The 14,027-nt window shown below is 55.3% G+C and overlaps 7 protein-coding genes across 7 annotated transcripts; 4 read left to right on the forward strand and 3 right to left on the reverse strand.

Annotated features, from left to right (window-relative positions):
* Window positions 1-198: 198 nt before the first annotated feature.
* N7474_003860 (uncharacterized protein) lies at window positions 199-2,317 on the forward strand (the record flags this gene model as incomplete). Its single annotated transcript, XM_057195275.1, has 4 exons — window positions 199-766; window positions 825-1,417; window positions 1,473-1,632; window positions 1,689-2,317. Coding segments are annotated over 4 exons (1,950 nt in total), but the record flags the coding sequence as incomplete, so codon positions are not given.
* Window positions 2,318-2,725: 408 nt separating this feature from the next.
* N7474_003861 (cytochrome P450) lies at window positions 2,726-4,331 on the forward strand (the record flags this gene model as incomplete). Its single annotated transcript, XM_057195276.1, has 2 exons — window positions 2,726-3,173; window positions 3,289-4,331. The coding sequence occupies 2 exons, from the start codon at window positions 2,726-2,728 to the stop codon at window positions 4,329-4,331; spliced, it is 1,491 nt and encodes a 496-aa protein (XP_057052672.1).
* Window positions 4,332-4,700: 369 nt separating this feature from the next.
* Window positions 4,701-5,438, reverse strand: N7474_003862 (mitochondrial 37S ribosomal protein mS41; the record flags this gene model as incomplete). Its single annotated transcript, XM_057195277.1, has 1 exon — window positions 4,701-5,438. One exon carries the CDS (start codon window positions 5,436-5,438, stop codon window positions 4,701-4,703), a length of 738 nt encoding a protein of 245 aa, XP_057052673.1.
* A 233-nt stretch (window positions 5,439-5,671) lies between these two features.
* kin28 (TFIIH complex serine/threonine-protein kinase subunit KIN28) lies at window positions 5,672-6,920 on the forward strand (the record flags this gene model as incomplete). The annotated part of the gene is made up of 2 exons (XM_057195278.1): window positions 5,672-5,855; window positions 5,911-6,920. 2 exons carry the CDS (start codon window positions 5,672-5,674, stop codon window positions 6,918-6,920), a joined length of 1,194 nt encoding a protein of 397 aa, XP_057052674.1.
* Window positions 6,921-8,359: 1,439 nt separating this feature from the next.
* N7474_003864 (putative kinesin family protein (KipA)) lies at window positions 8,360-11,441 on the forward strand (the record flags this gene model as incomplete). Its single annotated transcript, XM_057195279.1, has 3 exons — window positions 8,360-8,687; window positions 8,733-9,152; window positions 9,214-11,441. The coding sequence occupies 3 exons, from the start codon at window positions 8,360-8,362 to the stop codon at window positions 11,439-11,441; spliced, it is 2,976 nt and encodes a 991-aa protein (XP_057052675.1).
* A 275-nt stretch (window positions 11,442-11,716) lies between these two features.
* Window positions 11,717-12,891, reverse strand: N7474_003865 (uncharacterized protein; the record flags this gene model as incomplete). The annotated part of the gene is made up of 2 exons (XM_057195280.1): window positions 11,717-12,743; window positions 12,806-12,891. 2 exons carry the CDS (start codon window positions 12,889-12,891, stop codon window positions 11,717-11,719), a joined length of 1,113 nt encoding a protein of 370 aa, XP_057052676.1.
* Window positions 12,892-13,108: 217 nt separating this feature from the next.
* On the reverse strand, window positions 13,109-13,951 carry pxr1 (telomerase inhibitor/ribosome biogenesis protein PXR1; the record flags this gene model as incomplete). The annotated part of the gene is made up of 1 exon (XM_057195281.1): window positions 13,109-13,951. The coding sequence occupies one exon, from the start codon at window positions 13,949-13,951 to the stop codon at window positions 13,109-13,111; it is 843 nt and encodes a 280-aa protein (XP_057052677.1).
* Window positions 13,952-14,027: the final 76 nt, after the last annotated feature.

A 14,027-nucleotide genomic window follows, 5' to 3' on the forward strand; every position in this document is an offset into this window, starting at 1 on the left:
ATCTCGCATCCCCACTGTGCAGTGGTCGGACTGGTCTGATTTTTTTGGTCATTCATGCAGCTGCGCCGCAGCGCTTGCCGTGACTGCGCCGCTAGGTAGCCGACCCCCCCCAGACAGCCTCGTTGCCTGCGCCGCTTCCATCACCTCTCCAGGAATCATGGGCCCTCGCAACGAGAAAAGCTCGCACAAGCGGGGTAGGGTGAGTACTACGACCAACCCCTCGTCGCTTCGATTCATCCTGCTGACTCCCTCCAAACGTCCCAGGCAAGCGCGGACTTGGATTCGGACCAAAAGAAACCCCGGCGCTCCCAGAGGATCTCTAGCCAAACTCATCCCCACGAGACCCCGATTGACCATCAATACCTGCCGACACCGTTGACGAATCGAAAGGAAGTGACGGCCACTCCCCCCGCGAGCGCGAAGACCGCTCGTCAACGAACGCCCAACATAGAGCTGCCGCATTCCACTTCCTCGCCGCCCGGAGATACGCAGGCGTTTTCACAATACGTATATCCGCCAAGGGCCTTTGCGGATGAAGTGGACGACGAGAATGCGGAGGGAGTCTGGGGTTACCTGCTTCCCCTCGATGACACGGTCGAGAATTCGCTTGTTTTGAAGAAGCGTACCAATTGCGAGAACAGGGAGACCAACGCTACAAAAGACAAGTCCGGCAAGCCGTCCCAACGCTTGGGAAGAGAGCCGTCTCGCAGGCAAAAGAATGGCCATCCGCCGAGCGGCTACTTGGTCGGCCGTCACCCCGAATGTGGTAGGTACATGTCTTTTGCTATTTATGCTCTGGAAAACCGACAGCCAACCGTTTTTAGATTTGGTCATCAATATTTCCACAATCTCCAATCGTCACTTTCTCCTCTTTCTGGAAAAGAAGGATGGCGACATAGTGGCTGTTGTGGAGGATCTCTCCAGCAACGGGACATATGTCAACGACGCCCTTGTCGGGCGTAACCAGCACCGTGAGCTCGAAGACGGGGACGAGGTTTCTATCAGGGGCGAGTCGCGATTTGTCTTCCGTTATCCTCGCTCACGAGGTACGAATGGCTTCCATCAGCAGTATCGGAAGGACAAAAAGCTCGGAAAAGGCCACTTCGCGACCGTGTACATCTGCTACGAACAAGTCAGCGGCAAAAAGTACGCGGTCAAAATCTTTGAAAAACGTATGGGAGATTCGCAGAAAGCACGGGATGAATCTTTTCAGAAAGAGATTGGCCTATTGATGAGCGTGAACCACCCGAATCTGCTCTGTCTAAAGGATACCTTTGATGAAGCCGATGGAGCCTATTTGGTGCTGGAGCTGGCCAACGAAGGCGAATTGTTCAATTTGATTATGACCAAGCAGAAACTCAGCGAGGCCGAAACCCGTCGGATCTTCCGACAGCTGTTTGACGGGCTCAAGTATCTGGTTTGCATACCACTCTGTCGGTTCATCCATACGTATGGCTAACGAACATCATTAGCATGATCGAGGAATTGTTCACCGCGACATCAAGCCCGAAAATATCCTTCTTTCGTCCTCGGCTGACAACAAGGAAATGATTGCGAAGCTGGGCGACTTTGGTCTTGCCAAAATCATCGGCGAGGACTCATTCACCACGACGTTGTGCGGTACACCATCTTGTAAGTTGTTCTGGTGAGTCTATGTCGCGCGGATCTCTCGTGCTTACTGCTTCTAGATGTGGCCCCAGAAATCTTGCGGCCGGGCGATCACCGCCGATATACGAAAGGAGTGGACGTCTGGTCCCTCGGCGTCGTTCTCTACATCTGTCTCTGCGGGTTCCCGCCTTTCTCGGATGAGCTATACACCAAGGAGAACCCATATAACCTCGCGCAGCAGATCAAGATGGGCCGATTCGATTATCCCTCGCCGTATTGGGATTCCGTGGGCGACCCGGCGCTGGATCTCATCGACCGCATGCTCACCGTGGACGCCGATAAACGAATTACGGTGGACGAGTGTCTCGAGCACCCATGGCTCATTGGGGACAATCTCAGTCTGACTGACAGTACGGACGGACTGACTGGCGCCTTGGGCAAGTTGGACTTTTCGAAGCGCAAAGTCCAACGGGAGCGAACCATGCTCAGCAGCGTGAATGATGTGAACTACAGCGAACATGCTGAGGGCGGCAGCACCCCCGTCAAGGTCTTCCACAAGAACGAGGCCGTCAAGCGAGTGCACAACCGACCAGCCAAGAAGCGCGAGGCCTCCCCGAGTGGCACTCGAGCGCCGCAAAACTTCATCAACCTGGGTCAGCACGGCGACCCGGCGTTATACGATGATGAGCCCAGCAGTCGTTACCGGTGATTTATTTTTTGTGTGTGTTTTGTCTGTGTTTTGGCCGAGTATGATAGGTACATAGTGTTGGTGGCTCGGCCATATTCTTCTATTTTGTGGTTCTGACGGAAAAACCAGTTTCAGTTTGGCGCCGGCTCTTGTTGTTCCCATGTGGCGTGACTGTGGTCAAGGCAGTCCCGATAATAATAATGAAAAGTATTATTAGGTGCAATAGGAGACTCCAGCGTAGTACTAGACTTTTAATAAATAATTATGCTAGAGTCCCGCACATAGTAAGTAGCATCACATAGAACGTGACCAACCCCTGGCGGCGAATGGCGGTGCAGATAATTCCACTTTTTTCCCCTTGGCCATCTTTCCTTCTTCACCCACCCATTGTCTTTCTTCTCCTTCTCCTCCCCTCCCTCCCGCGCGAACATGGGTCTCTTCTCTAGTTTCCTCGACTCGTTCTGCGAGCACTGCTCCTCCCAGTCCATCTATACCCTGGTGGCCGTCGGCGCCTTGTCCTTCATCGCTCTCTCCGTCGTGGTTAACGTTCTGCGCCAGCTGCTATTCAAGAGCCCTCACGAGCCCCCCGTTGTCTTCCACTGGTTCCCCTTCATTGGCAGCACCATCAGCTACGGCATCGACCCCTACAAGTTCTTCTTCAACGCCCGCGCAAAGTACGGCGATATCTTCACGTTCGTGCTCCTCGGCAAGAAAACCACCGTCTATCTGGGCACCAAGGGCAACGACTTTATTTTGAACGGCAAGCTGCGCGATGTCTGTGCGGAGGAAGTGTATTCTCCCCTAACGACCCCCGTGTTTGGTCGCCATGTGGTCTACGACTGCCCCAACTCCAAACTCATGGAGCAGAAGAAGGCAAGTCCGAAAGACGCGTCAAAAATGACCAATTGCTGACGGAGTTCCTCTCTAGTTTGTCAAATTCGGTCTCACCTCTGAGGCGCTTCGTTCCTACGTCCGTTTGATTACGTCCGAAGTGGACAATTTTGTCGAAACCTCCCACTGGTTCCAGGAGCCCAAAGGCACCTTCAACGTCTCCAAGGCAATTGGTGAGATCACCATCTACACCGCGTCGCGCTCGCTGCAAGGAAAGGAGGTTCGGGATAGGTTTGACTCGACCTTCGCGGATATGTACCACGACCTCGATAAGGGCTTTGCGCCAATCAACTTCATGCTGCCGTGGGCACCTCTCCCTCACAACCGCAAGCGCGATGCCGCGCAGAAGCGGATGACCGACACGTACATGGACATCATCAAGGAGCGCCGGGAGGCCGGTGTTCATAGGGAAGAGGATGATATGGTGTGGAATCTCATGTCCTGCGTTTACAAGAATGGCACTCCTGTCCCTGACGAAGAAGTTGCTCACATGATGATTGCGCTCTTGATGGCCGGCCAGCACTCTTCGTCCTCCACCGCTGCCTGGATCGTCTTGCGCATGGCCACCTGCCCCGAAATCATGGACGAACTGTATGAGGAGCAGAAGCGGGTCCTGGGCTCCGACCTCCCTCCTCTTACTTATGAGAGTCTGCAGAAGCTGGACCTGCACGCCAAGGTGATCAAGGAGACGCTTCGCATCCACGCACCTATCCATTCGATCATCCGCGCCGTCAAGAACCCCATGCCCATTGAAGGAACCCCCTATGTCATCCCCACCAGCCACAATGTCCTCTCCTCTCCCGGCGTCACGGCCCGGTCAGAGGAGTTCTTCCCCAACCCGCTCAAGTGGAGCCCTCACCGCTGGGACGAGACCACCGTGGCCGAGGATAAGGATGAAGAGAAGATCGATTACGGATACGGTCTGGTCACCAAGGGCGCGAACAGCCCGTATCTGCCCTTCGGCGCCGGTCGTCACCGCTGCATTGGCGAGCAATTTGCCTATGTGCAGCTGGGCACCATCCTGGCTGCCTTGGTCCGGCATTTCAAATTCTCCAACCCTCCTGACCGGTCTTCTATCCCGGACACGGACTACTCGGTAAGTCTTATACTCATACTCATGTGTGGAATGTCATCCGCTAACTAAACATTAGTCGCTGTTCTCCAAACCCCTCGGCACTTCCTATGTGCAGTATGAGAAGCGTGGGTATAAAGCATGATTGGAATGAGCTACCCTTTTACACTTAATGTCTCTTTTTTCCTCCCCCACCAGGGCCACCTGAGCGATTCCACCAGATGTATATGTTTGGATAGATTGCAACCGCTGTAGATTACACTGTTGTTACCCTTCGTGCCGGATGTTTATACTGTTTCAATGATAACCATTTAATATTGGTGAAGATGCCTTGGGCTAGATGATGTAGTAGGACAGTATAGTACAGTAGAAACAGGCCAAATGGCCCAGCTCACAGCTGAAGAGATATGCTTGACAAAAGAAAGATAGCCTTCATGATCCTCACGCGATCCCCTTCCTCCGCTCTTCGACTCGTCGCTTAGCCTGAATCTCAACCCGGCGCCTCTCACCCCCATCAACCTTGTGTCCCCGCTTATCTTCCCACATTCCCTCCTGGACTTTGATTGTTGCCACAGAGCCATTGCTCCCCCGTACGGGCTGCAGGAACGGCCCCTTGATCATCGAGCCCCGATGAATTTTGATATGTGCGAACTTCTTCGGCGGCGAATCCGGGTTGTGCTCATATTTCGTCGCATCCGGAGGCAGATTGACGACCGCCCGTCGCATGTCAGGGGACAGAGTCGCCGACGCAGACAGGTAGGCTTTGGGGTTATCCGGTTTCGCAGAGACATCGGGAACTTCAACGACCCGCAACTGCGCCACGCCGTCGACGACATGCTCCAGGTCCCCTCCGGGGCCATGCAGACCCTTGCGGAACTTCTCGCGCTTCCGCATCAGGTATCGGCGCTGGCGGGCGGGTTCAATGCCCGCTGCTCGAAGCTCGTTGGAATTGAGCGTGAAGAGTTTCTCCCATGAGGGCAGCTTGCTGGCGTGCTTGGACATGGAGCGGCCGATCAGGGTCAAGAATGTCTGCACGTCCGGAACGAAGGGAGTCGGCGAGGGCACAGATGCTGCTGGCCTGGCGGGTTTGTGGAATTGTCGGAGGCATTGTCTGGAGGTGTTGACGGTGTGGACTAGGCGTGATGAGAAGGTGCCCAGCGGCGTGCTGCGCATCGCCATGATGATGTGCTTGGTGCCGTAGAGCCTCCTTGCAAAACGACAGATAAATATCGGAAGTGGACGGGGGTATAAAGAGAGACTGGGAGTTCTCAGTCGCGCGTGTCGGACAGAAAAATCGGGGGAGCAGGCCGGGATCAACGATAGTCCGATGAGTCCTCCACGCCGACAACAACAGAATCCCCAGTGACGGGACTTTCTTTCATTCTCATTCCTCTCCTACTTCACTGTCCGGGATGGCAGCGTCTCCATTTGCCTCCCGCTCCCCTTCGCAGACCGTCTCATCGCCCAATACCCTCCGACTGAGAGCTTCGGCGGCCCAGAACGCATCTCAGACCTCGGTGGCCCGACGGCCGCAAAATGCAGACCAAGAGCTTACGGAACAGCTGAACGATGAGGTGAGGCAGAAATACGTAAAAGGTACGCTTCATTGATGGGGCAATGTTGCCAAGCTATACAGCTAACAAATAAAAAGACAAGAGGCTCGGAGAAGGTACCTACGCAGTTGTATATCTCGGCCACCTCAAGGATGATCCCAGCTCTCCTGTCGCCATCAAGAAGATCAAAGTCAATGCCGAATACAAAGATGGACTCGCCATGGATGCCATTCGGGAGGTCAAGTACCTCCAGGAGCTCTCTCACCCTAACATCATCGCGCTGCACGACGTGTTCTCGTCCAAGGACCAAAACCTCAGCCTGGTCCTGGAGTATCTTCCACGCGGAGATCTGGAAATGCTGATCAAGGATGTCAACATTCACTACGGTGTTGCCGACGTCAAGGCCTGGATGGGCATGCTGGCCCGGGGAGTGTGGTTCTGCCATGAGAATTTCGTGCTGCATCGGGATATCAAACCCAACAACTTGTTGATCGGCTCCGATGGAGAGGTCAAACTGGCCGATTTCGGTCTGGCCCGATCGTTTGCAGACCCAAATTATAACATGACCCACCAAGTGATCACGCGCTGGTACCGCCCTCCGGAGTTGCTGTACGGCGCGCGCCAGTATTCAGGCGCCGTGGATGTCTGGTCCATGGGCATGGTCTTTGCAGAACTTCTCATCCGGATCCCCTTTGTGGCCGGCAACACAGACCTGGATCAGATCTCGAAGATCTGCGAGGCGTTTGGTACGCCCACGGAGGAGAATTGGCCGGGAGTCACCCAGTTGCCCAACTACATCCCTTCGGACCGGAATGTACCATTACAAGGGCGCGAGTTCTTCCTGCGACAGTTCCCCATCGCGGGACCGGTGGGTGCTGAGCTCCTCATGTCGATGTGTGCACTGGACCCGAGGAAACGGACCACGGCTCTCCAGGCCCTACGGCACAGCTGGTGGACCACCGAACCCAAACCGACCAAGAAGGCCGATCTGCCTCGCAAAGCGGGTGGTGACAAGAAGATGGGCGATGACTTGACCCGACGGGGCGGCGAGCTGGACGACAGCACTTTCAAGAATGCAGCGCGCCAGTTGGATTTTGGAGCGAAGTAAGGACCGTCGGCTCAGACAACAATGGTTTCACCCCCACCGTGTAGAAGAGGGTTTTCGTCGGGGATATATGTATGCCTCATGCAGGGACGGGAGGACTATTCAATAATGTCCATGACAAATGCCCGTGACAAATCCGGGGGACCTTACATATTGCTTGATGCCTCGACGGGAGGACGGGACAGGGGGGCGGAACACGGGCCGCGATGAGATGTGACAGGTCGAGCTGTCAGCTCGCCACCCATGTGTCAATAACTCCTGCAAGCCCCGACCGTTTTCCCTCTATGGACTAGGGCGAGCTGTCCTGTCCCTTTTTCCCTTACAGTGTACTATCAATGGTCCCTGGCGTCGCTGGTCATTCCTATCCCCAGGAGGACGGTTAAGCTCATCCCCGCCGGTTCTCTGGGATCGAGATGATGCGATTGACAGGCGCGCACCGGCGTGGGTGGGGCGATGAACCAGAGCGCCGGCTGCACACGGGCATCTCTTGCCGATCGGGGTTCGGCATTTCGCCGGAGGAGTGAGCATGGGGGAGATTGCGAAGGAACATCGGTAGCAGGGACCAGACGAAGGAGCCAAGGGCAAAGACCCTCACGTGAGCCCGCCCGTATTCCTATCCTCCCGGATACACTCGAAGACAGGGACTATGTACTCGGTGGGAAGTCAATCGTACTTCGGTCGCGGTGTTCGTGCCAGACGGTTTCGCCCCCTTTTCCTAGATCCACCGATACCGGGTTCATTGGCCGATCCTCGACTTTAACGCCATCACATCCTTTTTTAGTCCGTAACCCCTTTTTTGGGGCTGTTCAATCACATCGCAGACCGGCAGGGGCAGGGACTACAGAAACCAGTGATGGGCATTATTAAACCGAATCGGAATCCCATCGTCGTCGTATCTCATAATGTAAAAGGCAAAAAGGCAAAGGTGCGGGGAGTACTAGAGTCGAGTAAACAAGCCACACCTCGTTGGTTTCCACTCTTCGTTGAACTCTTTTCTTCCTCTTTCTTCCCTTTCCCCATCACACTCTCCCATCTTCTCTCTCTCTTTCTTCTTCCCTCGACAGACCTCCCTCCAGGCCCGAATTCCAGTCAAGTCCCAAATTCTCGGCAGGCTGTTGCCGCCCGTCCGTCCGTTGTGATCGTTATCTCGCATGGTCGTTTGGATCTGTATGTGCCCGAAACCTACCCACTCTGCCCCTGGCGATTGTCCAGCGGTGGGCTTGATTCTCAGGCACCCATCTCTGATGGTCATTGTGGAACATCTTGCTCTCCCACACCCACTGGACAATGTCTCACTTGTCCGATCAGTTCGTTTGGGCTAATCAACATGTCGAACAACCGCAGATTCAATATCAGGCGCGCAAAGAGGGCCCGGCCCCTCCGTTCGCATGGCCATCACCCTACCTATTGACTGATTCAAGCCTTGACCATCGACCCATACCATGGCCTCAATGTCGGCTCTGCCGCAGCCGTCACGGCCGGCCACCAATCCGCCGACGGGGTCCCTCCCACCGCTCCCCAAACCCAGAAAGACCAGCACAGCTTCACCTACAGACGCGACACGGGCTGCATCTCCCGCCTCGAAACTCCGAGCACCCTCCAGCCCGAGACCGTCCCTGGTCAAATCCCCTTTATCCAACTCGAACTCAACTTCCAACCTCAACGCGGCCCGCTCAGTATCCACCGGACGTGGACCAAGCAGTCCCGACAAAACACTCCGCAGGACTATCAGCATTGCATCGTTCCCGCAACCACCTAAACCTGCTACGGGTGGAAGAAGCCCATCGACCGCGTCTGCGAGTTCTGTCTTTCAAGTCCCCACTCCCGCCGGAGGTGGGAAAGCAAAAAGAGGATCTCGATTGAGCACGGGCACTACTAGTAGCTTCCGGAGCTCGAAAACTCCCTCATTGCTCAACGGTAGTGGAGATGGGAAGTCAATCCTGAGCTCGGATGCGCGAGATCTCGATGCCTCGCCCGCCCACAGCAGAAGCTCCTCCGCCCAGGGCTCCTGCTCTACCAGTGCGACCACGTTTGAAGATGGAGATGATACGGCCACCGCGGGCAAGACGAATTCGAAACCGAAGGAAATCAAGGGCAATGTCCTTGTCAGTGTCCGTGTTCGCCCCGAGGCCAACACTGGCAGCGAAACCCCCAGAACCCACGGGGAATGGGCCGTGGATGGACGCCAGAGCCTCATTTCCTACCGAGGGAAAGAAGGCGGCGAATACTATTATGGTAAGACTCCTTGCGCAGATAGAAAAGTGTACGCATTGACTGACGAAATCAATCACCTCAGACAATGTGTTTACTGCCAACGAGAATAATGCAAAAGTGTACGATTCGGGTGCAAAGCGTCTTGTTCGGCGAGTTATGGAAGGTTACCATGGAACTGTCTTCGCATACGGTATGACGGGGACAGGAAAGACATTCTCCATGCAGGGTACTGCGACCTCACCCGGAGTGATTCCGCTGGCCATCACCGACATTTTCTCATTCATTCGAGAAACTCCACATAGGGAGTTTTTGCTGCGGGTCAGCTATCTCGAGATCTACAACGAGAAGATCCACGATCTGCTCTCCGCGTCCATGACCGCCAATGGGACACCAGCGCCCCAACAGGAAGAAATTAAACTGCGCGAAGACAGCAAACGCGGTGTCTACGCGTCGCCACTCAAGGAAGAGATTGTGCAAAGCCCCACGCAACTGCTCCGGGTAATCGCACGAGGAGACCATGCGAGACGGACGAGCAGCACGCAGTTCAACGCGCGCAGCTCCCGAAGTCACGCGGTGGTTCAGATCGTCGTCGAGAGTCGAGAGCGCGCTCCTACAGGCAACTCTCAAGACAAGCGAGCGGGGATCGCCCCCGGTGGTGTACGGGTGTCGACGCTGAGTCTGATCGATCTTGCTGGTTCAGAGCGAGCGGCCGATGACAAGGAGCGCCGCACCGAAGGTGCCCATATCAATAAGAGTTTGCTCACTCTAGGAAACATCATCTCCCGACTATCCGACAACAAGGACAAGCAGGGCAATCCAGCCGACCGAGAAGGCCGCCATCTCCCATACCGTGATAGCAAGTTGACTCGACTGCTGCAACCCGCCCTGTCCGGCAATTCCCTCGTCAGTATTCTGTGCACAATCCAATGTGCAACTGGCGTCAATGCGCACACGGGAGAGACTTTGAACACGCTCAAGTTCGCCGCGCGAGCGAAAAACAATATCGTCAGCCATGCCAAAAAGGCCGAGGAAGCGTACGGTGCCGGTGGCGGCGATGGGAGTCGCGTCTTGCTGGAACGGTACCGAATGGAAATCCAGGCTCTGCGTGGCCAGCTGGACACGCAATCCAAGGATCAAGCCGAGAAAGAGCTCAAGCTGGAGGCGGAACAATACGAAAAGGAAGCGCAGACTCGCCACGATGAACAGGTGTTGGAGATGCAGCTAGCACGAACGGCGCTTAAGGAACGGATCGAACACCTCAATCGTCTCATTCTGAGCTCCAAATCGACCGGCGTGAACAGCCACAATAGCCTTTCTGCATTTGGACGGCTGTCTGGTCTGTCCACAGGGACTCGGTCTCTGCGTTCTTCCGCCAGTCAGTCTACCTTGGGTGCCGGTCATTCGTCCATACGACCTATCTCTTTCATGTCGGTCAATAGCAATGATCCCTCCGTTTCTATGCCATATTCCGTCAATGAGGACGACGATGACATGGGCGAATTCGGCGATGGCAGGGCAAGCCTGCAGCGGCAGGTTTCTGCACTGCAAGCCGATCTGGGCGATAAGAATCGATACATCTCGACTTTGGAACGCCGGCTGCTCCAAGCCCGGCGGTCCAGCCACTCCCGCATATCGGTGGGCATGAAAGCCAACAACCCCAGCACCATCTCCGAGCACCCTGATATGACGGCCCTCCTCCGCGAGAAGGATATGGAGATCAACGAGCTTCGCCTGCAGCTCGATGACAAAGACCGGATGCTTACTGCTCTCCGGTCCGCAACGCGGCATCGAGATCTGGCCGTTGTGACCAACGAGTCTCAATCGCCAACGGAACTGAAGAGCAAAGTGAACTCACCCTCGGACGCCGATGGGTCCACCCCAGCAACGAATGGCATGATGGGTAAGGCTGTGAGTCCAAGTGCAGCTTCCCTGAAAGAGAAAGGACAAGAGAAGGAGAAAGAAAAAGAAAACGAGAAGGAAGGCGATAAGAAGAAAAACATGGACGAAGTCTCCCGAATGCTGGATGAAATGATCCAGGGTCGAGTTGTTAGCGGCCAATCGGACAGTGGCTCTCGTGGAAGCATCCACGTCACTGGCGGCGGCAGGCGAGAATCTGCGTCCGCGGAAGTTGCTGCGCTCAGGTCGTCGCCCTTTGAGAAGCCGGTCCCTGGAGCACAGGCCATTGGAGAGAAGGGTACGGGGGAGAAGAAGACCATTGAGGAGAAGACCACGGAGGAGAAGACCAATGGGGGGCAGGCCACAGGAGAGCAGGCCGCCGAGGAAAAGGCCGCTGCTTCTCCCTCGTCATGATGCGCACAAGCTCCCGTTTTTAATGGGTCTGAATGGACCAACCCTTTGTGTTTCTTTGCTTTTTTGAGAATGTACGATCTGATACCCGATCTATGCGCTGGATTTTTTATGGCTGTGTTGATAAGACCTTTTTTTGTGTGTAGTTGTTTGAGATCTCTGTGAATGGTTGGTTATTGGACATACAATTATCTACATAGACAGTGAAAGATATGAATGACCGTTTGACTTGAACATTCCATCATCATCATTATCATCAGGAGTTCCTCGAAACAAAATCACGCAACGATCTCCAGCTCGCCCTTCCTCTCGGTGGCGAAGACATCCTTCCACCGATCCCAGAGCCGCTGCAGCTCCTGTACGTACTGTGAATGAAGCTGGTCAATGTACTGATCACCGATCTTATCCCGGTTCGACTGCTGCATGACCTGGATAGGCCGGCCGATGACAATATTCATCGGCCGGCGATAAGGCATCAGGCCAACGTCGTAGTTGAAGACCCCGCGCGCATGGAAAAGGGGGATGGTGAACCCCATCGTCTGCTTAACCAGCATCTGGAACTTATGGATAATCGGATGCTGGTCTCCACGGACTTGCTCGTAGATATCGTTCTCGCCGAACGCCAGGACGGGTACCAGGTCGGCGCCCGTCCGAATCGCCAACTTGACGAACCCCTTGCGACCCTTCAGGACCAGGCGCATCGTATGCGGCTGCGCATGCAGAGACTCTCGCGCGCCCCCAACCACAATGGTAATAGCGCGGCCCATGCCCTCGCCGTCTTCGCCGCCTTTCGTCAGGATATTTTCGCAGGATTCGCGAGACACGCTGGCCAGCCCCATAGCCAGCGCATACTCTCTATAGAAGGGAATACGGAAGTTGGCGTCCAGGGTCAGCAGGGTATTCGTAATCCCAGGGAAAAGTTTCGAGAAGCCCAGCGCCTCGGTTCCGAAAGCGGCGAAGGCGCCGTGGGAGATGATGCCGTGGGGATGGTAGCCGAAGATATACTTCTTTGTTGGCGGGAGGGGTTCCTCGCGGTGCAGGCGGGCGGGAAAGTAGTTTGCATACAGGCGCCAGATCGGAAGAGAGCGGAGGAATGGACTGCGGCCTTTCAGGTCGCCTGATGTAGCTGCTGTGGAGAAGAGGGAGATGTAGACTAAATAGGGCACGAGGAGCGGCCAGAATAGCGGAATGGCGCAGGTGAAGAAGAAGGAGGTTAGGAAGATGGCGATAGTTAGGGTGTGGCAGAGCACGATCAGGGTCTGCAGGCGACGCTCCAGGCCGATGTTGAGCGGTGCCCAGTGGACGCTGGGAATGTGTCAGTTCAGTTCGGTCGGTGTTAAACCCTTGGACTTGTGGGCGATTCTCACCGACTTCTGGCCCGGTGCTCGACATGGTTGGACTGGGCGGAGTGGTTGGGTGCAGGCCGGCGCTGAGACGGCGTGGCCCCGTTCATCCTGTACTGTGAGGTTTGGAGGAAAGCGAGGGAAGAAGACGATGGGTGAACAACAGCAAGGGCGGATGACGTAGGGTGGGCTGAGGTAAGCACGATCTATTGTCTCTACAGTTACGGGGTTTGGAAGAGGTGATCATCATAAATTCCAATTGCGCCAGGTATTATTTAGAACTCCGAAATCTATACTCAAAAAGAAAAATGCGCTTCATATGCCATGTTATGCTTTCACCATGAAGATCTGCTGCGGATTAGTACGGGATGGTAGGGAAAAGGATGGCACAGCACGAACCTCGTTAAGGGATTTATCATCCAATAGTGCTCTCTTCTTCTGCGCGATATGTCGGCCTCGCAAAAACTGTCTTCCATTTGGCCTACGCTCCCGCGCACTCGACGGGTCTGAGGCCTTGCTGGGCTGCACGATGGTCTCGACGCTTGGCTGAGGTGTATCCTCCTCGCTTGAGGGATCACCTTCCTCAGCTGCGGCCCTCCTCTTTTTGGATTTCTTTTCTTTCTTATCCTTCTTCTCCTTTTTCTTCTCCTTCTTCGACTCCGACGTCGAGGCCGAGGCCGAGCTATCGGGCTCGTCGACGCGGGAAGAACGGGATTTCTTGGACTTGGAGGACTTGCGAGCGGCCTTGGCGTCATCGGATGGAGTATCACCATTCGATTGTTGTTTGACCGACTCGTTTGACTTCTTCGGGGTATCGTCCTTGGCCGGAAGCTCCTCGGGCTTCTCTTGGGTCAATAAGCCTGCGCTCACGAAGCGGACCTCGGGGAATTTCATGGCGGCATATCGAGCCAGTTTGACATCGTCCCGCTTCCTCTGCTCCTGCTTCAACACCACTTCGGACTTGCCATTCAGCCGACCGAGCAACCCCTTGAAAGCGTCCAGTCCCGTGGGTTCCCCCAACGGGTCCCGCCCAACACGAGCGCCCAGGCCCAGCGTATCGTCTTTGATGGAAACCTTGATGTGCGTTGAGCTGGCCGCGGTGAGAAAGTCGGCGTGAGCCGCATTTCGAGCTCCGAGAGTATTGCCGGGTGTCCACCCCTGGGCGCTCATGATCCGGTGCCCAAACCCGGACGTGGACCGGGCCCAGTTGGTGTTGTTGGGGTCATGGGAGATTTTCGTCTTTCTG

The sequence above is a fragment of the Penicillium riverlandense genome (genome assembly GCF_028828495.1).
Source record: "Penicillium riverlandense strain IBT 135883 chromosome Unknown utg000003l_segment0_segment0, whole genome shotgun sequence".
NCBI classification, from domain to species: Eukaryota; Fungi; Ascomycota; class Eurotiomycetes; order Eurotiales; family Aspergillaceae; genus Penicillium; species Penicillium riverlandense.